This window comes from Rhinatrema bivittatum, chromosome 9, assembly GCF_901001135.1.
Source record: "Rhinatrema bivittatum chromosome 9, aRhiBiv1.1, whole genome shotgun sequence".
Lineage (NCBI taxonomy): Eukaryota > Metazoa > Chordata > Amphibia > Gymnophiona > Rhinatrematidae > Rhinatrema > Rhinatrema bivittatum.
The window spans coordinates 134880039-134906813 of NC_042623.1; the positions used below are offsets into that span (position 1 = coordinate 134880039).

At 45.0% G+C, this 26775-nt stretch overlaps 1 protein-coding gene across 2 annotated transcripts in view; it reads left to right on the forward strand.

Moving 5' to 3' along the window:
• The first annotated feature begins 598 nt into the window (after nucleotides 1-598).
• The window catches only part of IRS1 (insulin receptor substrate 1), a 149291-nt gene continuing 123114 nt past the window's right edge, over nucleotides 599-26775 (forward strand). Inside the window, exons 1-2 of one of the 2 annotated variants that reach the window (XM_029615049.1) lie at nucleotides 599-4749; nucleotides 14321-14333. In XM_029615049.1, coding sequence (XP_029470909.1) covers nucleotides 1527-4749; nucleotides 14321-14325 — 3228 coding nt within the window. In that variant the 5' untranslated portion in view covers nucleotides 599-1526 and the 3' untranslated portion in view covers nucleotides 14326-14333. Of the gene's footprint in view, nucleotides 4750-14320; nucleotides 14334-26775 lie in introns of those variants that run through there. The other variant, XM_029615048.1, reaches the window with a different exon arrangement.

The window sequence follows — 26775 nt, forward strand, 5'->3', positions numbered from 1 at the left end:
TATTTTCAAGGAACTCATTCATTTAAAATACTGGGCACGTAATATATTTTTACTATGAAAATGCTAATACTGCATTATGTTAAAAAAAAAACCATTAAGGGAAAATACTTTTTTTTCGTGAATGATGGCGCGACAGTTACATAAAATAAAATAGTGTGGAGCATGGCGTGAGATGGCTGCTCTCTCACTCCGTCACCACTGGATGTGAAGACGGGAAGAAGATGCTATCGCTCTGTGCTTCAGCCCCGGCTGAGCAGCAAAGCTTCTCCCATACCTCGGTACACAACAGTGGCAAGAATCTGGCGCTTTACAACCTGCACGGGGTCTCGTCTATGCACCCCCACCCTCGATCAAAATTGCCACACTGCAGAGATTCACAACCACTAGTTTATAAATAACACGCCGCCAAACGGTGTCTACGCCTTTTTACTACGCTGTTCTTCAGCCTACCTTCATGTCATTTAGTAGTAGGCAGGGCAACAGAAAATGAAGCTTTGACTTGGCAGCAGTAGTAACCAATCGGATAGCGGTTCCCCTCCCCCGCCCCTTCCTTCTCCCTCGCAGCGGTCCCCAGGAGCTCAGAGGTAGTATGCGGACAGAATGGAATGTTGTGTTAGCAGGGTAGGCTGCGGAGACGGGGGCCGGGCTAAGCACTGGCGTGTCACGTGCTAGCGCTGAGCCTGAGAGCGAGACGGAGGCGGTGGCTGCTGCCTGCTGCAGGGGAGGGGTTGTGAGGGGCTCGCGCGCTCCGGGAAGCGCAGACACAGCGGCTTGTTTTGGTTCGGGGCTTTGCACAAACTCCGTAGAAGTCGCCTGGCGAGCAAGTCCCTGCGTTTCTTTGCTTTTCCCGATTTGGGTGGTATTTCCCTCCCCCCTCCACCCCACAGCCCGGGTTCCGAGCCCCCTTGGGCTGCAGCTGCTAACGAGGGGGGAGCTGGCTGCTATCATTTTCTGTTGAAATGGCACTTTTCTTTTCCACCGAGATGGGACTGAATGGGGTCGCGCTCACGCCGTGATTTTTTTTTTTTTTTTTGGTGAGGGGGATAGTACTAGTGTGTGGCAGGAGTAACAGCGGGAGCAGAGGCAGCGGTGGGAGATCCGGACTGGTGGCCAGAAGAGCTCGAAGGATCTGTTTGTTGCCCAATCCTCCTAAATTATTACTGGCAGACGCAAACTTGTGCTCCGGCTGCAGAAGAAGCAGAGCAACGGCCGAAAGATGAATTCCTCCCCGACTGGAGCGCCACTTTCGTCTGGGCAGGATTGGCTTGGACTTTTTCAAGAGAGACTCTATCACCTACGGGTTATTTTGGCAGCAAATTGAAAAGCAAAAGTCTGTCAGCTTCAAGGCGACGCGTTTGATCCCTTTATGTAGTTTTTTCTTCAGAACTCCGAATTTTTATTGTTTATTGTTTTGTTTTTTTTTGTGCTACTGGAAGGGGAAATCTGCCCTACTTTTTATGCATTTGATGTGATTCATCGTACGTATTTGCCTCTGATTTTGGTTCCCTCGTGTTGCAACTGCCACCATGGCAAGCCCGACGGACAACGAGAGCTTTTCAGACGTCAAGAAGGTGGGTTATCTGAGGAAACCCAAAAGCATGCACAAGCGATTTTTCGTCCTAAGGACTAACAGCGAGTCAGGGCCCGCCCGGATTGAGTATTACGAGAACGAGAAGAAGTGGAGACATAAGTCGGGAGCCCCGAAGAGGTCCATCCCGCTGGAGAACTGTTTTAACATCAACAAGAGGGCGGACTCAAAGAACAAGCACCTAGTGGCTCTCTACACTAAGGATGAGTACTTCGCCATCGCCGCCGACAGCGAGCAGGAGCAGGAGAGCTGGTACCAGTCGCTGGTGGATCTGCACAACCGGGGCAAGAGCCACGACGCCCACGGCGAGGGGGAGGAGAGCTACGGCGAGGTGGCCCCCGGGCCGGCGTTCAAGGAAGTTTGGCAAGTGATCCTGAAGCCCAAGGGCCTGGGGCAGTCGAAGAACCTGATCGGAATCTACCGCTTGTGCCTGACTCACAAAACCATTAGCTTCGTGAAGCTCAACTCGGACGCAGCGGCGGTGGTGCTGCAGTTGATGAACATCCGGCGCTGCGGCCACTCCGAGAACTTCTTCTTCATCGAGGTGGGCCGCTCGGCGGTCACCGGGCCGGGCGAGTTCTGGATGCAGGTGGACGACTCGGTGGTGGCCCAGAACATGCACGAGACCATCCTGGAGGCCATGAAAGCCATGAGCGAGGAGTTCCGCCCCCGCAGCAAGAGCCAGTCTTCCTCCAACTGCTCCAACCCCATCTCGGTGCCCCTTCGCCGGCACCACCTCAACCACCCGCCACCCAGCCAGGTGGGCCTGAGCCGGCGGTCCCGCACCGAGAGCGTCACCGCCACTTCGCCCGCCAACCTGGCCAAGCAGAGCTCCTTCAGGGTGCGCGCCTCCAGCGACGGCGAGGGCACCATGTCCAGGCCGGCCTCGATGGACGGCAGCCCGGTCAGCCCCAGCGCCAACCGGACGCACTCCCACCGCCAGCGGGGCAGCGCCCGCCTCCACCCGCCCCTGAACCACAGCCGCTCAATCCCCATGCCCTCCTCCCGCTGCTCGCCCTCGGCAACCAGCCCGGTGAGCCTGTCCTCCAGCAGCACCAGCGGCCACGGCTCCACCTCCGACGGCCTCTTCCCCCGCCGCTCCAGCGCCTCGGTGTCGGGCTCGCCCAGCGACGGGGGCTTCATCTCCTCGGACGAGTACGGCTCCAGCCCCTGCGACTTCAGGAACTCGTTCCGCAGCGTCACCCCCGACTCCCTGGGCCAGACCCCGCCGGCGCGGGAGGAGGACCTCGGCAGCTACATCTGCATGGGCAGGGCCAGCCTGGCCCCCCAGGGGCACTTCGGTCGGGGCCACCCGCGGGGCGCTCCCGCCAGGGGGGACGAGGCGGAGCTGGAGAAGGGCTTCCGGAAGAGGACTCACTCGGCGGGGACCTCTCCCCCCGCCATTTCGCACCAGAAGACCCCTTCGCAGTCCTCCATCGCCTCCATCGAGGAGTACACCGAGATGATGCCTTCTTACCCCTGCCAGCGGGTGGCCTCCTACCGGCACTCCGCTTTCGTGCCCACCCACTCCTACCCGGAGGAGTGCCTGGAGCTGCACCTGCAGGGCGGCCGGGGCAGCCGCCGCGCCGACGACGGCTACATGCCCATGTCGCCGGGGGTGGCCCCCCTGCCCGCCAAGACCGGCGACTACATGCCCATGAGCCCCAAGAGCGTCTCCGCCCCGCAGCAGATCATCAACCCCCGGCGGCACCCGCAGGTGGACTCCAATGGCTACGTGATGATGTCCCCCAGCGGCAGCTGCTCCCCCGACGGCACCATGTGGACCAGCGGCGCCAACCCCAAGCTCTCCGTGGAGAGCAACGAGGGCAAGCTGCCCTGCACCGACTACATCAACATGTCCCCGGCCAGCGGCTCCACCACCAGCACCCCGCCCGACTGCTACCTGAACGCGGTGGACGAGCCCCCCAAGCCCGTCGTCTACTCCTACTTCTCCCTGCCGCGCTCCTTCAAGCACGTCCACCGGAAGAACGAAGAGGGCCCGCTGCGCGTCCCGCTGAGCGCCGGCCGCCTGCTCTGCGCCGACGATTCCTCCTCCTCCTCCTCCTCCTCCACCAGCAGCGACAGCCTGGGGGGCCAGGAGGGCGGCGGGCAGCCGGGGCCGAACCATCCCCGCAAGGTGGATTCCGCCGTGCAGACGAAGGGCAGGCTGACCCGACCCACCCGCCTCTCCCTGGACGGCGCCAAGGCCAGCACCCTGCCCCGGGCCCGCGACGCCACCCCGGAGCCCAAGAGCCCCGGGGAATACGTCAACATCGAGTTCGGCGACAAGGCCTTCTCCTACAGCTCGGTGTCCCTCTGCTCCCCGCCCCCCTACGTCGAGAGCAGGGTCATCCCGCAGAGGGAAAACCTGGCCGAGTACATGCACATGGACCTGGGGGCCCGGCCCTGCAGACCGGCCTACGCGCCACCCGCCCTCCCGCCGCCCCCGGGCCAATCGGCGGCCCGTGCCCCCGGCCTCCGCGCCCACCCGGCGGCGCCCCGGGACTACGTGAGCATGCAGGTGGTGGGCGCCTCCTGCTCGGACTACGCCGAGATGCCGGCGGCCGCTGCGGAGAGCGGCGGCGGCCGCACTTACGCCGAGATGCAGAGCAGGGCCCTGCTGCTGGAGCCCTCCCCGGCGGGGCCCCTGGGGGCCCCCCCGCGGCCCGAGGGGCTGCCGGACTCGCTCCCGGGCCAGGGGTCGGGCCTCAGCGCCTTCACCCGCGTCAGCCTTAGCCCCGGCCACAGTCAGAGTGCCAAAGTCATCCGGGCCGACCCGCAGGGCAGGAGGCGCCACAGCTCGGAGACCTTCTCGTCCACCCCCAGCGCCCGGGCCAACGTGGCTTTGCCTTACGGCGAGGATGTCAAGCGCCACAGCTCGGCGTCCTTCGAGAACGTGTGGCTGAAGCCGGGGGAGGTGAGAAAGGAGCAGCCCCAGGGAGCCGTCCACCTTTTCCCCGGGGTGGGAACTTTGGAAAACGGCCTGAACTATATCGATCTCGATCTAGCCAAGGATTTGAACAGCCCGGAGTGTGCTTCCCTGCAGCCTAAATCCCCCAATCAGCCTTGTGGGAGTACCTCGAGCGACGATTTACGTGCATATGCAAGCATCAGTTTTCAGAAGTCGGAGGACCTTCGAAGTCATTCGGCAAAAACAGAAGGTGAGTGTACCAAAGCGAGAATGCCCTGTTTTCCTGTACGTGTGCCCCGGTGCCTGACTGCTCGGTGTGTGAAGATGGAAAAACGATTCCCTGCCTTTTATGTTTCTCTTGGTAATTTCATGTTTCAGATCTGGATATTACATTTTCTAAAAATAAAACAGGCAATCTATGTATGCTTATTTTGTATTTGATTAAAATACTAAGATTTAAAAGCTCTACATGCGGGCACAGATACATATTTTCTGTGTCTCATGTTTTGCTTTTTTTAGCAAATATTCATTGTTGCTAATTCTGTTGAGATGGATACATGACAATTTTTTGCCTTGTCTTTTCTGATTTTGTGCAGCAATCTGTAAGTAGTTAGTACGGTATAAACAAAGTAACTTCTCATCCCTGCCTTCTATTGATCTTTGGCTGAAAATGAATCAAATATATGCAATAAACAACTACAGTCCTAAAAAACTATTTGAGAATATGTCATCTAAGTAGATAGGTTAGATTTCTCTTATTTAACATGCTTTTCTCTTTTTGCATCTGGAGCAACTAAGCAAGTCAGAGATCTGTCTGCATGAGTAACTTAGTAACAGGTACTCCTTATGCCTTGGAAATGGCCCTTGTTTTATGATTTTGTGGATGAAAACATTTTTTAATATACATTTTTCTGAATACTAGAGCAAGAAACCTATTGGCATTGCTATGATCCAGTGTTTGAAATGTGCTGCTGCTGAGCAATTGTAAACCAATGTTTGCAGAAAATACCAATAAATAATTCATTCTGTGGCATTTTCTCTACTTGCCCACCATTGATCGGAGATGTGACATATGTTAAGAATGAACTCATGAGAGCCAGAATAATTGTTTTTGTTCAGAAGTCTTTACTCCACCCAGGCTGCTATTTTTCCAGAAAGGTGTTATGAGGAGGATTGTTCTTATTTGCAAGCTAGGTGAGGTGTTTCATTCCTACAGAGTGTATTGTGAGCTGCTGTACATTTGAGAGCTGTCAAACCGTGATGGTAAAACATTACTGGGTCATGTGTTTCAGAAGTCCAGATCATCTGATTTTGTCTATTTTTGTGTCTTCCAACTGTTATCACTTCAGTTTGTTAAACATGAGGTCATGGTGAATTCCTTAATCCGTGTCCTTGTGTTTCGTTCTTTACAAATATGTATGATGAGTGATCAGTTTATTGTTGTAAACATTGGCACTAATGCAAAAAAAAAAAAAAAAAAGGCAAATGTAGGGATCTGAGGTCAATTGGCCACAAGCAGTCAGGCTGCAAGACATGCTGGTGATCTAGCCACTATTGTTTTTAACTTGTTTATTTTGTATTACTTAGTAAAATCTATCAGCTACCTATATACTAGTTATATGTTAATGTTATGTGATGTGTGTAGTCTTTTGAAAAGCCTTCCTTACCTGATGATCTGTTATAGGACTTGAAGATATTCTGGCCTGCTTTCATATTCCTTGTCAAGATGGAATAACAGTTTTGTTTCCTCTGTTTTTATTTATAAACGAGACAGTGGGGGAACCTTTTGCTTTCATTCTGGCCTGGAATATGGAAGATCACATTTGGAATATTTTCTGTTTCTATTACTGCTGTCTTTTAAAAATTATTTTGCTTCTCTAACTTAGTCTTGTTGATAGGTATGTAAAATCCAGCAGGAATTAAGACTGTATCTAGTTGTATATCTGCAAGGGGTAATGGATTTTCTGTAGCCATCCTTTGCTTAAAATAGACCTTTATTTATCCTGCCCAATATATGGCGACAGGCCCATTTACACTTTACATGTAGTAAAGTGGCACAGTGGAAGGCGGCTGAGTCGATAACCAAGAGATCAAAGGATTAAAGCTACCCTTCTGGTACCTGTCAAAAATTTTCAGAGCATCTCTAAACTTTGACTGCTGAAAACTGGAAGTGCCACAATGGAGGATGGCTCCCACTCCATGTGCTCTTATATACTTTAAGCACCCACTGCTTGCTATTATCCAAGTGAAGATATTAAGTGAAAGAGACCCTTTGGTCTGTGTTATACTGGAAAATGAATAACCTATACAAAATTAATAAAACCATTTGCTATGCTTCATGCAATAAAACAGTCTTGCAAAGGCAGAACTTTCTCTGCACCCAAGTGCATAACATTTTTTACTATTATTCTTCTCGGCAGCTTGGTACGCAAGTGTTGAACTATACGTTACCTATTAAAAAGTGCAGGACGTTTTGCTGTGCAGACCTGGTATATGAAATTGAAATTTGCAGTGCTGCTCTCCCCATTTATTTATATATTTAGTGTGTATTTGACTCATGCCTTTTCCTTAGTAGGTCAAGGCAAGTGACATTCAGGTACAATTAACTAGTAATTAAAACCAGAGTCGTAAAATGGGAAAACCCCTGTAGTATGTCTGGCTCGTAGAGAAGTGTTCTTGCTTTCTCCTTTATATTTAAATACAGAGGTGTACTAAGGAGGGGAGGGGGAGTCCGCCCAGGTGGCAACAGGGTTAGGGGAGGCATTGCTGCTGGCAGGAACGTCCTACGGCGGGACGGAACAGTGATGTGTCGGGGAAATCTTGCCAGCAAAAGCAAGGATCTGCAGCAGTGGTCACTGGCACCGCTGGCATTTCCTGGAGCCGATGGCAAAGATGCTCTTGGAACCTGCGGCCAAAGAAGAGGCCCTGCGGTGCCACTGGCGACCGAAGAACGGAGAGACTGGTCCTGTGAGAGTAAGTGTGGGGGTGTGTGTTTGTGTGTGTATGAGATGGTGAGTTGTATAGAAGAGAGAATGTGTGTGCCTATGTATAATATATATGAGAGGGTGTCTGTGGGTACGTGTGTGTGTGTGGTGGGTGAGACAGGAATCGTGTGTGAGAGATAGAGGAAGTGTGTATGGGTGAGGAAGAGATGGAGGAAATGTTTCTTTTTCTTACACACACACACACACACACACACACTCAAGCTCCCTCTGTCTTTCAACAAGCATGTATGTGTGTGAGAGACAGAGGGAGCATATTTTGTTTGTGTGTGTGTGTACCCCAGTTTATGATGATCTGAGGGTGACAGGTATGGAGAGTGGGGATTTTTAAAATCCTTTATTAGTTTTAATTACTGGGTGTTATTTGATGTCTGCTGTTTTGAAATATTTTATCAGTTTAGGAAATTTTAAAAAATTTGTATAGGAGCTTCTAATTATTGAATATTCTATTAATCAGCTGTTTTGAAATGTATATTTTTTAGTATGGTTTTACTATTCTGATTGATTTATATTTCTTGATTTTATTGTTTCGAGAAATAGTGGTTTTCTGCTTCTCCATTGTTGCACTGCACACAGAATCTGGCTTGTCTGCATGTGTGTGTGTATGTGTTAGATAGAGGAAGCATATGTGTGTGTGTTAGCATGTGAGAGAGGAGAAAGCATGTCTGTGAGAGAGACTCAGAGGAAGTGTGTATGTGTGTGAGAGAGAGGGAGCATATTTTGTTTGTGCGCGCATGAGTGCCTTGAGTTTACATCAATCTTAGGATGACAGATATGAAGAGCAGGAGATTTTAAAAATCCTTATTAGTTTTAATTATTGGGTATTTATGTCTGCTCTTTTGACATATTTTATCGATGCTTGGGAAATGTTTAAAAATTTGTATAGGAGCTTCTAATTATTGAATATTCTATTAATCAGCTTTTGAAATGTATTACTTTTAATATGGTTTTACTATTCAGATTAATTTATATTTCTTGATTGTATTGTTTTGAGGAATAGTGATTTTCTGCTTTTCTGTTGTTGCACTGCATACAGAATTTGGCTTGTGGTTTCTAGTTTAGTTTTTGTCTGCATATGTGCGTATGAGAGAGAGAGGAAGCATGTGTGTGTGTTAGCGTGTGAAGGAGACACAGAGAAAGTGTGTTTCTCTCACACACATGCTCCCTCTGTCTCGCACCAAGCATGTATGTGTGTGTGTCTATGAGAGAGAGCAAATTGTGTGTGTGTGTGCGTTTGTGTGTGCATGTGTGCCCCCAGAATACAACAATCTTAGGATGACAGATATGGAGAGCGGTAGATTTTTAAAATCCTTATTAGTTTTAATTATTGGGTGTTTGATGTGTCTGCTGTTTTTGAAATATTTTATTAATGTTTAGGGAATTTTAAAATTATATATTGGAGAGGGGTGCCAAATAAGAATCCAGCCCAGGTGCCAAATACTCTAGGTATGCCTCTGTTTAAATACGTTCTTTTAAAACACAATTGTGAAAGGTAGTTGAATAGTGATGAGCGAAAACAGTAATGCTTTTGTGTAATTGGTTTCATTGCCTTCTTTAAAGTGGTGATGACTGTTTTCTTTCATGGCTGGTAGGTTTACAATAATGTATAATAGAACAGAAACAATTACATGCCACTGCATTTGATTTAGCTGAGCCTCAGTTCACTCATCAGCTTAATATTTATCTGAATATGCATGGGGAGGATAATTTTCAAAGACTTTTTCAGCGTGTTACCTGCAGACATAGCCTGTTCCAACACTGCCTGCCCGATATGTAGGTAAACATCCATGTGAACCCAAACTGAGTGGAAACATCCCCAGGGATGAGTTGATTAGATTTGAGTTAATCTTTTTTTTTTTTTTTTTTTTTAGATATTGAAATCCTGAATTTTCTCCGCTTGTAATAGCAGGTGTATTTGTATGTGGATAAATTTGGTGGGATAACTTTCAAAGTGGACTTACATGCATTAAGTTTGCTTTGAAAATTGCTGCAACTTGTGCATGTATTTGCTGAATAATTGTATTTAGGTCCCATGATTGTAGTTCAGTTGAGTTTACTGTACCCATAAGATTGCAGTTTTACCGAGATAATATGGACCAAGATTAAGGGTTACCAGGGAGACTTCTTTGGTGAACACTCTGAGTTGGATTTGGCCATCTGGGGAAATGGAGATAAAATGGGGAGTGCACTTCAGAAACCAAATGCATTTTAGTTTGTTAATAAATTTAAACATAAAATTACCCCCATAGTTTGCACATTCTGACCTGGGCTTGCCAGAGCAGAAATGGCTCTTCTGGTTTGACCCATGTAAGCGGAAATGTCTCTCTCTTTGGCCTGGCCTGGGCCATTGGCAGTCACCATGTGCTATATTTTTATTTCACGTTTTGAGTGTCAGCCATGCAGTTATTACAAGGTTAATCACTAACGTACAGAAGTTCTGTTGTGAATGAGAGTTGTCTGTTTTAAAAACCTGTTTGTAAATCACTATTTTACCACTCAGGTGTGAGGGCAAAATGCCATAAAGGTGTGCCTGTTCGTCTCTGAGGAAATACTAGTGTTTTTAGTCATTCAAAGTTTCTTCTACTTAACTACTTGTGCCATTATGAGTCTAAGTAAATTGAAGCCCTGTAGGACTGCTCCTTATGAAAACCACCGTACTTGAGCTGCTGCACATGAAATATGGTTTATGGTTTTATACATTTTCTGTACCGTCGCATCAGTTGGGACCATCACAACGGTTTTCAATATATAAATTAGAGAAATACAATACACATATTAAAATAGTAATAACAGCTACAATTTAAAAAACATAATAACCTCTATAACTATAGAAAACATACATTTACATCTATACTAAAAGCATAAATAAACCAAAGTAGTTGATCTTTAAGAAAATAAGTATACTAAATAAATACATTATTAAGACAAGATAACAATTAAAACGAGATAACGAGATTAAGGCAAAAGTGGAAATTGCTGTTTTCTGCTATTCATTCTCTATATAGTAGGGCTATAACATGGGCTGCAGGAAGCTTTACATGAGGTGTGGCCATAATAAGACGTGTACTTTTTGTGGTTCCAGCTGGGAAGTGTCATTGTGCCCTGATGTTTGAGCTCTGGGAGTTGGTAGAGGGATTTATTGGAGATGAATGGTGCTAGAGGTTGCCTTTGGATTGCAGCTGAGAGAAGATGTAAGCGTGCTCAGAGGTGCACGTTTCGTGTGGCTTTGAAATGTCAGCTCCCCTTGGCTCACCATATTGGGAGAAGCCTTTGTTGCTTTTCATGACTCGGGGGACGTTTGCTAGATGTAAAGGGACACAGTCATCCACAGTCATGCTTCAACTGAAATGCAGCTTTTATTTCAAGAAAGATGAGAATATACAATAAACTAAATTTAAGAGCAAAATAAAATGAGAACTAGGAGTAAGACCAACACAGGAAGCAGTAGCAAGTTTATATCTGGCTAGTATTGACGATAGTAATGTTCCTGCAGGAAAGTTTGCCAGACATTCCATTTGACCTTCATTCACATTTGTATTAATGTTTGAAACCTGTTCTGAGTACCTATCAGATTTATTAGTAAGAAAGTGAAGTGAGGACTTGTGGAAAATAATTCCATGCTCCCTTTTTTTTTTTTTTTCCTGAGCCTGTCTTGCATTTAGTTATATAGTAATGTTAACATTTCATAAATCTAACATGCGTTCTGGGAGTAATTTTATCAGTGAATGGATTTTTTTGGAAGGTTAGGATTGAGAGAATATAAATCCTTTTGTCTCTGCCAGCCTGTGTCGTGTAGGGTAGAGCATTACCAGATGACAGACCAATGCCAGCCTTTGTAGGATGAGCTCTCATGAAGCCTCTTCCTGCAGTATTTGCTTTGGTCTGCCGGCATTCAGAAGCAGAATCCTCATGCTACAAGTTTCTATTTTACGTTTAGCTAGAGGGGACTATATTGGCACTTGAAAGGGACTCTGGGACTGTCTTGGGCTCCAACCTCTGGGTTTCTCACGATCTTGGGACTGTGTGTGAACGATGGAGATGCTGGGTCTGAAACAGCAGGCAGTGGTTAGCTGGGTCATCCTGGGTTGCTTTCCTGAGACAGCATTCAGTTATTAAGAGTTCCTTGTTTCCTCATGGAAAAGAAGTCGGGGGGGGGGGGGGGGGGGGAAACCTAAGGGCTTGTTTTTTGCCGAAATTATGAGAAATGAATATCTCTTACTAGTGCCAGATCAGTATGTAGCCTGTAAAAGGATAGATTCAGAGATTGAGGAGAGATCCTCGGATGCCAAAGAGAAGGAAGGGCGTGCAAGAGCGGACGAGACCCCAGTGTGCTTGGGGGAATGATGCCGTGACAGATCTTTAATATTGTATTACAAACTGGCTGAACGAGCGTTTCAGGGCAAGTGTGTGCCTTTTTGAAAGAGGCCCTAGCTCCCAGAGTGTTAGGTCTCTTAGTCTGTCTTCTCTCAAGTCCTCACAATCTCTGACTTCATCCAGAGAGGTCTTTTCAGTAGCTTTAGGGGAGCTGACTTCCAACTCAGAAGGAAAGGAGGAGGAGTAGGTGGTGGCTGGAAGACCTCAACTGTTTGAAGAATCAGAGAGAGAACTGTTAACAGCTGGGTGGTTTCAGTCCTGCTATTAGAAGCAAAGTAGCCTGAGAAGGCTGGCAGGTCCTGTTCTGGGAAGTCCTTTCACGTCCCAGATATTTCCCTTTTCTGTGGTAAGAGAGATTATAGCGAACAGTTCACCTGAACCACCAGGGAGCCATTTTCAAAGTTTCTATCTTAGCTGAGCAGAATAGTGACGGGAGAAATGGACCAATGAGGCTTGGCCTTTAAGATGGATAGTACTATATCAAGTCTATCAAACCTCAAGGTACGTCCCATAAATGGAGCAGCATCCATGAATGATAGTGTAGGCAAGTATATGGAAACATTTCTAAATAGGATGTACAGGTTATAATGGGACTATAATATAGATTGCAATGCCCTCGGCGTGTGCATCCAGAGTCACTGTGACATGGACTCTTCAGCTTGAAAGAGAGGCCCTGATGGGAGGGAATGATAGGCATGGATAAAGGTCTCCCATAGATCATGACTAAAGGTGATGGTATATGGGTTCTCAGTCATGCCTCTCTCCAAAGCAGGATTTGGTTGACGTCCATCTAAGGTGCACTTGATAGTCATCCTTTGAAGACAACTGTCTAGTTGGCTCACATCTGGATAAGTTCGTAAAAGATCTGGCAGAGAGCAAGAAGACTTTTCTGCTGAGGAGGAAGCCTCGGAGGTACTTCTTAAAGAGTCTTTCAGAGAGATTACAGAAAGAGGGCTTGCTTGAAATCCTACAGGAATTCCTAACATAATTCCTCTCTATTTCAGAATCAAGGGAAGGGAAAAGCAGGCAGGGGCAGTAAAAGTTCCTTTCAAACAGTGTTCCTTGGGCTCTTGCCCTGGAGATGGAGGGGAGCTTTATGAAGGAGAAGACTTCAAAGGCAGAGGACACTTTCGAATGTATCAGTAAGAGACTAATAGGTATTAAATGTGGTAAAAAGATTTCTTCCTGCCCAGGCCAATGACTTTTTTTTTTTTTTTTGCTCCGTCGTCCTAAGGCAGGCAAAGCATCAACTGGACATAAAAGCAGTGATTCTTCTACCCGTAACAGAGAGGTTTTCAGGTGTTTGTTCAAATTAAATTATTTCTTGCTGAAGAAATTGGTGGTTGTGTTCATTTTTTTTTACCTAGTCCTGGACAACATATTCATGGTACTGAAGACTTTTTGTGTGAAATCTTTCTTTCCATCAATCGGACCAGGGACCTCCAAACTACAACCCATGGGTTAGACCCGGCTCACGGAGCTTGTTTTCCCACTTTGCTTTTCCGTGGCTCATCAGATCCAGCTGTAAAGACATTTATTTTAAAGGTGGTGGCGGTAGAGAGGTTGGTGGGGTTTCACAGGCCTTGCCAGCGGGAGAAGAGCCACTGGACCCATTCCTGAAAGCGAGCTGCTGCTGATCAGCATGTTTTTCCTGATGAAGTTTGTTCGGTGAGAAGAGTCAGCAAGATGTCTTCCAGGTCTCCTTTTCTTCGTACTTTAGCTATAAGGTAGTTTGAAGGACAGGACTCTTCCTGATTTCTTTCTAAGGTGAATTCAGCATTTGTTTTGAATGAGAATGATATTGCCTATCTTAAACCTGGAGCACAAATATTCCCTTAGAGAATTTAGCTCTGCCTTGATATTAAGACAACTATAACATTATTTTCATATGGGAAAGTTGAATCCTTCAGGAAATTAGAGCAGGTTTTTTTTTGTTTTTTATTTTTTTTAATTTGAGGCAAACAAGGGTAAACAAGCTTCTACAACATCTATTGCTGGATGGGAACAAATTGTATTTTTGAGGCTTATGTGTTTTGCAGGTTTTTCCGTCTCGGGAGTAGTGAGTGTGAGCTGTGACAACATCACAGACAAACAGGGTCATTCTTTATTCTATGATGGGCCGTTATCGCATGCATTAGGGCCTTATCGCATGCGATAACGGCTGCATCGAGGCAGTGCCATGCAAATTAGAGGAAAGAGAAGAGTGGGGGCGGGGTTTGGGTGGAGTTTTCTCCCGGCAGCGCTGCAGGCGATAATGTTTTCCACATTAGTGCCGGAAATAATGCCACCGTTTCCCATGGCGCTATGGGGGCGATAGTGTGCGGTGTGTGGCTGCATCGCAGCAGGCAAAACCGCACCACTGCGATGCGGCCGGCTGTCCACTATCGTCCCTCGCCCCTTTTTTCTCACGACTCATCATTCTGTATAAATATATAAATATAGCAGAATGATGACTCTAGGGGATTGTCTGTGGCAGCGATTTGTAAGGCTACCACTTGTAGGTCAGAACATATTTTTTACTAAACAAGGTCATATCCACCGGTAGATTCAGGCAATTGTGTTCATCAGACGTTTTGTAAGCCATATTTAGCCCACCTAAGGAAGACACTGTTGGAATAAGCGACTGCATGGTACAGACTGGCAGAAGCTTAACAGAAGAGGAATTTATCTGCTAATTCTTTTTTCTATTAATCTCTTACCAGTCTGAACCAAACCAAACCTGGTAAAGGTAAGTATGTCACATGGTGTTAGTGTTCTCTTGGTTCATGCTGCTAATCTAATTTTTCTATTCTTTTTCTCTGTCGGCATTTCTATGTCAGCAGTATTGCTGTGAACATGCTTGGACTGGCTGAGGAACAGCAGCAGAAGAGATCCTGAGAGCAAGCAGGCATCCCGTCATTGGAATATGGTCCAAGACTAGCAGTGGTCTTCTGGATAGCAGGTTGCAGTGTTCCCTGCATGGCCAGACTAGCAGAGAGAGAATTGGCAAGTAAGAGAAGTTCCTCTCACTTTTCTAACTTTGTAGCAGAGTTTATTTAGAGATGGAAAGAAAATTCAAGATCTAGGGCACCTCTATCAGTATCTGTTTCTAACCCAGATTTGTTTATGCCAAGAAGTACATCTTAAGATTCACAATGGTAAAAAGAATTGATCTGAGTGTGCATTCTTCCAGTGGAATGTTTCTGGACAATTCTTGCTCAGCAGATGGATGAATGCATTACTTCAGTGCTTAATACCATTTTATAGCAGTTTATTGCTACAGTTGTCTAAATTGAAACAAATTTCTAGTGTTGCAGAAACTTACAATGCTCTGTGTGATTGCATTTTGTACAATCATTATCCATTCATCTGATACTCTGTAATTCGGTTACTCTGCTGGTATGAAGCAAATCTGTTTTGCTACCGTTTTTGTTGCTGGCGTTCTCACCTGTATGAGACGCTTGTTTGGGGGTGAAGCGAGGCGCTTAGCTGCAGGTGACAGGCTGGCTGGGATGCTGCTGGAACATATGCAGTCTGGCTAAAGCTTCCTGTGATATGTCAATTCTGTTACTTGACTGTAGTTATTTTAAAGAAATAAACGAAAACCAGCCCTTTGAAACTGAAGGTCACTTATGAACAAATGAGTTTTTCCTCATCCAGGCAGAATGTAGATAAATGAGTGATGCTTGCACCTCCAGAAAGACTGTCTGTTTATTAAACGTCCATGCCTGTGACATTTTGAGAATGGGAGGTCATCCAAATGTCCGCTTGCTGCTTGGAAATGCTTACGAGGCATAATGGAGACAGATGTTCTACAAGCACTGCAGTGACTCGCTCCGGGAGCTGCTGCTTTCTCGTCATTTAGCTCCTCCGCTCTGCTCGTACTGTGCATTGCCCTGCAGAGGACCTGGGTCACAAGTTCTGCTTCCTGATCAGCAGCGAAGATGCTGCACTTGATTTCACTTTTTTTTCTTCCTTCCATCTGTGATACTCTTCATGATTTCCTATTTGCATTTCTTCTTTTCCGTATTCGGTCACCATTTTGATGCTGGCTCTTCGTACTCTCACCATCTACTTTGCCCCTCTGGCCTCCCGTCAACTACAGTTTTGTTTTTGTTCTTCTGTTTTCTAGTCGTGCTGCCATCATAAGCAGTTGAAACATGGACACGGAGGGAAAGGACAAAGAGCTTACAGTAACCCTTTTGGCATTGAAAGCAGCAGCACTAGCAAAACTTACATTTATGTAGTCCGCATTTAAAATGGTTCAGGTTCCCTTTTTTGTTATATTCTGGTTTTTATTTATTTCTGTGGAGATGTTTGTTTAATTTTGGAACTGTTGGCCATGGAGATCGGGGTGCAGCTGTGCATCAGAATCCTCTGCAGATCTTGCAATAAAGCATGGAAAGCAGGAATGTAGCATGAACAACAGAAAGGTGGGCAGGGAAGAGGGAGGAGGACGTGATTCTAATAAAATGCGAATCCAAGATGGCTGCCTGAGGTTGGGCCATGCCAAAACCGTGTTCATGCAGGTTACAGAGCTGTGTTTTGGCAGGTTGAGAAATGCCAGAACAGTTTTCTTGGTTTGAATTCTCTGGAACCGGTGGGGGGAGTGAAGGCAGCTGTAGAAACCCCTCTTAGATCCAATGGGCTAGTTTTGTTCATGACGTTTCATAGAGGTCCCTGCCCTGTGACCTGCAGCCTGCTGTCTGAGCCCTGAAGGTGTCTGGCTCATGGATGGAATAGCCACTCAGCCTGAATTCCCTTTCATCCAGCAAAAATGAAATAATCATCTTCTTTCTTTCTTTCCTGCCATTCTTTTGTTGCCTCCCCTCAGTTTGCAGTTTGTTGATGTACTCTTGCCAGACTCGAGGCCAGGGATTGACTCTTGGGTTGCGACTCCAGAGGGGTCTTTATGTGATGTGCAGCGTGGCTTGGAGGGGAATGCCAGCTCGGCATCTGATACGACTTGGTCTGCTCTGCTTACCTTGCTGGTTAATTCCTCAGGCGATTTGTCTCTGTACCACTCCACTGGTAGGAACTTTTTGTGAAGGCTTCTGTTTTAGACCCATTGGATATGGTGGACGTTGACTCTGCTGATGTTTAAGGTTTGTCACATTTGCTGGCAAGGAACGTACTCCTGCTGAGATCTTTAGACACTTTGTGTGAGAATGTTGGCTTGTACTGAATATGTGGTGGTAGGGAATTTTATAAGATGTTCAAAGAGCTGGAGTTAAAAATTCAGCACCAGGCTAATATGAAATTGGAGACTTGTAAAATAAGAGATTGGGGAGTGTTATAGGAACTAAGTCTTAAAATTTTAAAAGGAAACTTGAAATTGTAGGAAATACAGTTTAAAATGTGTAATTTATGGGTGGTTGTCTCAGGGTTGATTCCATTCTTCCAATTGCCTTAATTTGCCATTTCCTAATAGTTCTGCGGCTTGAGAAACAGAATTTTATTGAATAGCCCCCCCCCCCCCCCCCGAAGCAAATGACACGTGCAGTAGATAACACACGGGTCACGGGTTCTGCTTTAAAACCTTACTGCAGCTTGGTTGCTCAGCATCTCCAGGTTTCAATTTCTGTAAAGCGCAGAAAAGAAAATCTAACCGTTGTATCCGGAGATCTGTTTTCTATGGCTACTGCTACTTTGTTGGTTGGGTTTGCACGTCACTTAATCCAGATACTTGTGTTTAGAAAAATGTCTGAAAGAGGAGATTTTAGTCATTTAGTGAAAAATGTCCTCAATGTTTCTAGAGGAGCTCAGGCAAGACAGAAAAATTGTCAAGATTTTCTCAATAGAGAATTTTGTTTTACAAGACATCCTGCTAAATATAAAGCAATTTAACAAGATCTCACTTACATTTTCATTTGAATTCTGACCAGTGATCACCTATTTTTCTAACAAAAAACTAGAAGGAGTATTAGGGCTCTCTTACTTTTTGAGCTTCAAAGGTGGTTGTTTTTGTTTTTTTTGTTGTTTTTTCCTGCTGGCTGTGTGTTTCATAGCGAATATCTCTTTTTCATCGGCATGCTTAACTGGGTATTAATTTTCTTGTGTGATATCTTGGATCTTGACACTTCACTGAGATCTTTTTATTGATGAGGGTAAATTGAGCTCTACATGATTTGTATGGTGTAGTTGTTCTCTCTTAGCTTGCTTTGAGTTTTCTTTTGTAGCTCACGTTCTTTGCACTGATGCATTTTAGAAGTTCATACAGTGATGATGAAATGTGCACACTGTTCGTTTAATGAAAATGAAAGAGATTGTAAAATGCATTTAAAGGTAGATGCTGGGGAATAAGACCAAGAAAGGCAGCAACAGAGTTAAGAAATTTAAGTTTTTGAAGATAATAGCTGGTGTTGCTTGTCACTGTGGTAACTAATCATTACCTTGACCACCTCTCTACAGCGAGGGTTGAGGAAGGCAGTGCCTTTTGCTAAGAAATTGAATCTGCAGTCTCTCCCCTGCAGATTATTGGGTCTGCGCTGGTGAAAGTATTCATAACTAGGCCACTAAGTGCTCTTCATGTCTCGGGCCATTCCCACGAATGCTAGAAATTTTATTTTGCTCAAAATTGCAGGAGCTATTTTTTTTGGAGGGGAGGTGGGAAGAGAGGAGGATAACTGGTTTTGCATAGTTTTTGTTATTGACAATTATTTTACAGTTTCCTAGACCCAGTCATGCAAGCTCTTGCTTTTACTTCTGGTCCGCTGGAAATCCACAGAAGCTTCTCACAGGATGCGGACAATTTTTTTTGCATTTTTGTTTCTTTCATACTGCTTTCTGGTTCTCTGCTTCGGAGTTAGGATTTGGGGGTTCCTGCAGTCTTTTTAGTAACACATTGCTTTAAGGCAGGAGAAGAAAGGGTAAAAAAAACCTTCCTGTCTTCAGGGGTGACTGACTTTTGATTGAACTTTGAACTGCAGTTTTAAGAAATTGAAAATGTAAAAAATTCAGATAAGCTTGAAGCCTGCAGCGGGATGTTAAGCAAGGTTGGTGTTTTCCCATGTATATTTCATTGCTTTTGCCTGCCTTCAATTCCACATGTCTTGCCTTTTACCTATTCCTTCTCTGACGCAGAGAACCCTTCCTTTTTTTTCTGTCCTGCTTGATCACGGTTGATGAAGGTTTAAACACCACTCCTTGGCTGTTTAGTTTTAAGCGGGAGAGAGCACCTGAAGGCTGATTCATGGTCCTTGCTAAACAAAGAAAATTGTAGCAAAGCATGTTTGAAAAGAAAATTACATTTAAAAAAAAAAAAAATCCACAGACTGTGGAATTTGCAGGTGCAATTTTTCAATCTACCTGACCCCTCCTGTTCATCAGTCCATTTTCAGAGTCCAGGTTAGGAATGTTAGAAGGGAATTTTAAAATGTGTCCTGGAAGAATCGCTCTTTTGTTAGCTGGAATGTCTGCCATAAACAATGAAAATGACTTAGAAGCCCGCTGTATTCAGCAGCCTGCATGCTTGTTACCCATGAAAGCGTATGAAATTTGCCAAGGGACAGATGGCTCATATAACTGCACACTCCAGTGGAGAAACATTTTTTAGATGGCCTTAAAATCCACATCTCGAGTCACTTTTTTTTTTTTTTTTTTTTGTGTGAATGGTTATCTAATAGGTTGTGAGCTTTTATTCAGATCAGACTGGGTAGAGCCCGGGATTCTTGTAAAACCTGCTAAGTAGTACAGTAAAGTCCGGTTTCATAGACGTGACATTAAGAGGACATTTTTCTCTTCCATCCCTGCCAGTTCAATTTGTGAGTTGCACATAGGACTGCTTTTTGGAAAGAATTTCCCCATAGGTACTACAAGGGAGAGCACAGATAAATGAGTCCCCATGAAATTTGGTGCTTTTTACCATTCTCCTGAAGTTTAACGGTGATTAGACTGGATTGCAATTCCAGCTGCGATTGTTTGATTGTGAAACGTCTCCTGTTCCAATCTGCATTTACTGCTGCATGCATGCGCCGCGTTGGCTCAAATAGAAGATGGCGTCAAATATGAGATGACACGGCCCCCCCCCCCCCCCAATAAATCAGAGCCAGAGGGAAAAAGTTTAATATTGAGGGGTTTCCTTGCTTTCAGCATCCTGAACTGATAGCTAATTGAGGGCAATGAAATTGTAGTGTTAATCTGCTGTGTAGATAGCCACGAAGACGTGGCTCTTCCACCAAGCCTTCTCCGATCCATCAGACAATCACTAATGGCCTTCCACTTGCACCCGGCCTTTAGACACTTATCTCCATGAACTATGGACTCTGGCTCCTCCAGGTTAAAGCACCTTCAAGCTTTAACCCGTTTTCACTATCGTATTCATTTATTATTATTACTTACCTTTATCTTCCTTCCAGCTTATTATAAGCTTCCAAGTTCTCGATTCCAGTTGATTGTAACTTTGACTTATTCATATCTATTGTTATCTATTGTTAACCGAATTGTTTCCTTCAGTTATACCCCCTGTTAAATGTAAACCGATCCGATATGGTTATTTACTATGAAGGTCGGTATAAAAAAACTGTTAAATAAATAAGGCTGACTGGAACAATTCAGAAAAAGAAATCAAGTAAAGAAGTTAGAAAACCTCTTCCACGTGTGCATGAAGATTGTTTCACAACTTTTCTGAATGTATAACCCTGCCATAAAAGAAACAAGTACCTTTTTTTGTTCTAGTGCAGAATACAAAATGAAATGTGATGTTTGGTTCGTTCCCTCAAATAGCTTTATGTAAACTATATTATTTTTATCAATTATATAGTAACATCATTTGGGGTGCTTCCTAAACTAAATAAAACGGGGTGAGAAAAAGTGAATATGCTACTGCTTCTTATAAGAGCCATCCGATCTTTGGCTCCCGAACGTAAATGGCTTACTGGAGTCCATGAGAAAATGTTCAGAACCTTGCCTTTGGTACTGGAGCTTGATGATGATGATGATATAGGACAGTGATGGGTGAACTCCAGTCCTCGAGTGCCACAAAAGGGCCAGGTATTCAGGATATCTACAGTGAATATGCATGAGAGGGATTTGCACGCACTGCCTGCCTCCCTTGTATGCAGATGTATCTCATGCATATTCATTGTGGATAGTCTGAAAACCTGGCTTGTTTGTGGCTCTCGAGCACTGGAGTTTGCCATCACTCATCGAGGACCACCCGCTGCCTCTTAACTTTGCTGGAGCGTCTTTGCCTTCTCTCTCCCTTCCGGACTCAATGGTGTACCGCTGCCGTCTGCACCCTGAGTCCAGGCTCATGAGGAAAGCAGTGATCCACCCTGTGAGGGCAGGAGGTCTTTGGGTAGGTTGGATGGTCAGCGGGGAGAAGGAAGTCTTTGGAGATAGGATGAGTTGACTGGTGTGGTATGCCAGGGTACAGCTAGCTCCCTTCCTTAAATTTTGTGGATCTTTGGTAGCATTGATGAGCTGGGGGAAGGGGGGGGGAGGGGAAAGAGTGCCCCAGAAAATTAAAGAGCAAGATGGAAAGGATATTTTTCCTCCCCTACATGATAGTCTCATGGGTCAACCCTGCAGCTGGTCTGTGTCATTTTAAGAAGGTAATTAGCCAGTTTGACAATTTTCTAAAAATACTTTTATTGAAAAAAAAAAAAAAAAGTCCTCTCTATCTCCTTCCTCTTCCTCGCCAAGTCAGCCAACAGTATTGGCTTGAGAAAAGAAAAGAGAAAATCCTCTTTCCTTCCCAATCCATACAGCCACCAGTTGGTTTTTAAAGAAATAAAAGATCAGAAATCCTTTCCTCTCTCCCTCCCTCTGCCAATTACATTTTACATTTAAAAAAATTTATTAAACGCCTAACACAAAAAGGCCTAGGCGATGAACATAAATACATACATAAACTAAAATCATTACAAACATATGGTTTCACAGAAACCAAAATCATAAATCATAACAATGATAATATACATCATAGTAACTTAAATAAGACCAATTACTGAATCATCAACTGTCAATTAACACCACTGCCCCATGTACTATTTTCCTAGCTGGGGCCTGGTCCCGAGGCCTGCTCTCTGCGGCTGAATGTTAACAAGAGGGCATGAAACTGAGGCAATATCTGCTCTGCTCTCAGGGCCTGCGGTCACTCTGTCCCCTCCTGGCTTCTGTCCGGGAGGCAGGTCGTGGGAGCAGAGCAGATGCTAACTTTTTTGTCTGAAGTTGGCTCATTTACATGCAGCTGCGGCTTCTCCCCTCCCGGAGATGGGGGCTTCCGGATGGGCACCAACTGCAAAAAAAAAAAAAAAAATGGTTTGCAGGTCAGGGCAGTGAGGGAGGTTTCGGAAACGTCCCTGCTGGCTGTCGTTCAGGGCGCGGTGCACCTGCAGGGCAGGTCATGCTTCCTTCTAATGCTCTTGCAATCACAGTCAAACCACGACCTGGGAGATGGAGATGGTGGGGTGGAGGGCGAACCCAGGAGCCCTGCTGATTTATGGGGTTTATACAAGTTTGCCAGCAGGGTTGCATCTTCCTTGGGAGCTGTGCTGTCCTCTGTAGTGGTGGTTTTTGGGCTTTGGGCGGGGGAGAGGTGTCGGGCTTTGTCCGTTATTATAAGAAAAGTTTGGGATTTTTTTTTTTTTTTTGGCCGTGTAAAATGTGTTTTAAAAAAAAAGCCAGTACAGTAATATTGTAAGAAATGAAGTCATCCGATTTGTCTCCACCTGCGGGTAAAAGCATGGGAACTAAAGAAAAGGAGATTACCGCCCCAAAGGTCCCTCTGATCTCTGTGGTGTAAGCGCGCAAATCCTGCGGATTGTGTTGTGTTAGATGTAGCTCACAGCGCGAGTTCCAGTCGGGCATAGCAGAGATTTCTCATCCCCATCTCCATTCCAGGAAGCATGTCCGGGTGCTGCTCTGTGACCCTGTGTGCCCCCGCCTCCTCTGCGCTGGCCCGCTTCACCTTTGGGGGATGCGCCGCTGGTGCTTTCAGAAAGGAGGCTCTGAACACGGGGCCAGCTCCTCGCAGTTTTGCATCCTCGCGAAGCAGTTTGAATGCAACCGTATCACATCTCGCTGTGTGTGAAGTAGTACTGTGTGCGCCAAATCATTAAAGTACTGCAGTGAACAAGCGTCAAGTGGAGTTTCAGGTTGCTGATACGCATTTACATTATCTTATTTTTGTACAGTATTGCAGTAGCTGCCTTCTTAAAGACATTTATTAATTTTTTATATTGAAACTGTCCTGGTTAGACCATGGGTTTTTTTTTTCTTGAACATCTGAGTGATGCCATTGACTAGCAAGAGGATAAGCTGGGTAAAGCGATGCAGTAGATCTTAAAGTAGGTGTTTTTACTTGATTAAATTATGAGTGTGCAATTGTAAACCGCCTAGGAGTGTTAATAGGCGGTCTGTACATGTGAAATAAATAAATAAAAGGAGATGCTCTAAAAAAAAAAAAAAATTTAAAAATCACCGCAGAGTTTGCATCACTCGTGACACCATAGACGCGGTTTTCCTGTGCACACCAGCTCGTATTAAACACACATTCTGATTATTTGCTGTTCCCAGTGCAAATAGAGTAATTACCTTCTTGTAAAGTAAGGGATGGCCCAGTATGGGTCTGACAGATGTAGTTATAGGCATTCGGTGGTGTACTGAGCTGTGGTAGAGCTGCTAAACATTGGTCGTGTATATGGCTCTCTTCATAAACAGATGGGTTAAGAAAATGTGACATTTCAAATGGAGTACGCCTGATGCCATGGTGCACGATTTGTGTGCTTTGAGACTGACGTGTGCCAACGTTGGCTGTTAATACACATGAAAGAGGGGCTGTATTCATATTAATGGTCAGCATTATTGAACATGCACAGAGGGCTGATATTGCAGAAACTTAGCTGCACCTTCTTGAAGTGTAGCGCTTTTTTGCATTAAAGCTTCTCTAAAGCAGTTTGTGTACCATCTTTTTTTTTTTTGCTGTGCTAATTGCATCTCATTACCTGAACATAGATGTCACATCAAAGCTTTTGAAGATAGCGCACACAAGCTTTTTAATGCACATTAATTGTTTGCGCTAGTACATTTTCTCCTGAATTTGATTTTACATAAGATTTGCCATTTTGGGTCAGACCAAAGGTCCATCGAGTCCTGTATCCTGTTTCCAACAGTTGCCAATCCAGGTCACGAGTATGTGCAGGATCCCAAGGGGTAGACAGACTCCAAGCTACTTATCCCAACAATAAACAGTGCATTTCTGCAATTCTACCTTAATAATGGTGTATGGACTTTTCCTGCAGGAACTTGTCGGAACCTTTTTCTAAACACAGCTACATTAATAGTGTTCACCACATCCTCTGGCAAAGAATTCCAGAGCTTAATTGAACTTTGAGTACAAACATATTTTGTCTTATTAATTTTAAATGCATTAGTCTTTGTACTCTTAGAATAAACAACTGATTCACATTTACCCATTCCACTCTACTACTCATTTTATAGACCTCTGTCATATCTCCCCTCAGCCACCTCTTCTCCAGCCTGAAGATTTTTGGTAGATATGTGAGCAGCAGCTTCTGTGAGCTAATAGGATTATTTTGGTCAGTTTTTCCTGCTCCATGGCCTACCCTTTTTGTGGGTAGCTATCTTGTTTCCCATCTGGACCCAAATCAGATCCAAGCGGCAAGTTGCCAGAGCTTGGTTCTCGTTCTCTGGCCCTCTTGGAATCTTGCTTTCAGACTTTGGCTCGCTGCATTTACTCCACTGTATTCCTTGCTGCTTTGAATCTGCTGATTTGTCTCCTCTCAGCTTTCTGTTCCAGTGTTTGCTTGAGCTTCAAACTGCACTCTTGCTTAGTCCTGGTTCCAGGTCTCCTTTCTAAGCCCTGCCAGCCACCAACTCAACCTTAAAGGGAAGATGGCCATTGCTGGCAGAAGACGCCCTTTCACTTGTTCCAGTTGGAACGCATCAAATTCACCAGGCAGGGTACCTGCTATTCTCTGCCTTGGGGGGTCACAGCTCTGGCTGACTCTGCCTTCACAACATCTATTTAATAAAAAAAAAAAAAAAGAGTAGGTTGTTATCTTTTAGGTTTACAGTAGACTGCTGTTATTAATTACTAGACAGTACATTTTGGTGGAATTCAAATTTGAATAAAGTTTATGGACCTGTAAGTGGTATATCAAAAACTGAAATGTAATTGAAGAAGTTGCCAGCATCTATCTTACTTCCACATTGACTTCAAATTTCTTTCACTCCACTGCCCACCCTATAGATATGATCTTTTTTTTTTTTTTTTTTTTAAGCAGGCAATGGAAGGTCAGTCGCGTTGGCAAATGCCTCTGTATTCACCTGTCGGGACTGTAACACTTTGTATATGTGAAACCCTGACATGAATAGCCCTGATGATGAATACCGGACTTTGTCAGAGTTGGAGAGATTTATCTTTTATGTCCTCCTCTCTCCTCTTCCTTTTCTCCCTGCCCCTCAGTAATTCTTTTGGTACCCCTTCTTAACTAATGGCAGAGGCATAAACAATGTCAGTGTCCAGTTTAAAATAAATTACCTGTATCGACGCTGATTTGATTTAAACGCCATAGACATTAGGACAAGGGTGGCCAACTCTAGTCCTCAAGAGCCGCAAACAGGTTTCCTTTTCCAGAGACCTGGCTTAGGATACAGAGGTGTTGGATGTTCTTAACTGATGGTCAGTGAATACGTTTGTGCATAGTTTTACGCATCCAAATTGTATTTAAATGAATACTGTAGTCCTTGTCCTAGTCGGCTTTTGGGCATGGAGCACACCAGGCCCCTATAACCACCCAGAGTTCCAAGGCCCTTACACTTTTATTCATGCTGTATGTCTTTTACTTACCAAGTCTCCGTGAATCTCTACACTGGTGCTCAGATTGTTGTTCAAAGAATAGTCTTTACTGATGTTGATGAGCAGGTTAACCAAAAATCCAGATTAGACAGCACTCAAAAGCTTAAACTTGGTCACTTTCATCAAATGTTCAGCAGCCTTTTCAGACCATGAGCTTACAGGGGTAGGGACCGTCCTTTCCTGGGAACTCTCCAATACCTGCTGAGCTGGTAGAAACCTTCACTTAATTGTCCTCATGGATGAGTTTCTAGTAGAAAATGGTTCCTGTATAATACTCTCATATGTTTCCTTTCCCGTGTGCAAGGCAGCTCCATTTCCTTCAGGAACTCCCCACCGCAAATCACACTTCTGAGGTTACAATTTTCTGGCTGACACCAATGGCTGAAGTTTTCTTCCTAATCTCTTATCTCACTCATCTCTGTACAGTGAGATCTGAGCCCATCTCTCTTTGGCTCCAGCATTATTCTTGGTCCAGACTGTCCCTCTTCTCCAGAAATCCTCTTTTGGCAGAATCTCCTTTTCCAGACCTTCCCTGTGGATGGACACAGGCTCACCCGGTGCCCTCCACGCAGGGAGACACTTGATCCCTCTGCTCTGTTCTCTGAACCCTCTGACTGAATGGCATGGGTGCAGCCTTTTTATTCAAACTCACAGTCCCTCCCACCGGGGAGTGGTGAACCTTTCTAAACACTGATACTACACCAGCATCACTGCAGGGGCAGAGTCTGATTGAGCCCTCTGATACATGGGGCACTCAGGCCAGCTGAGGCCATTGCCGCCATTTTGCTAAGAGGCAGAGCTGGGTACCTCATCACAATTAGTTAATGAGCTGCAGCAATGGAAAATCAAGCAAAGTGGCTCATTAACTATGCATAAATTGGGCCAAATTTCGTTAAAAAAAAAACTACACCTGAATGAGGTATAGTAATTGTTTTAAAAAAAAATGTCGTATTGCAGAAGTTTGTGTGCAATTTGTCTACCAAGCTTATTTGCGCACAGGTCCTGGTAGAAGAATTGCACGTGCTATTTTGTAAATAGAGCGCACAGTTCTGCGTGCATTAGTACATAGGCCTATTTGGCTGAAATCTTTTTTTAA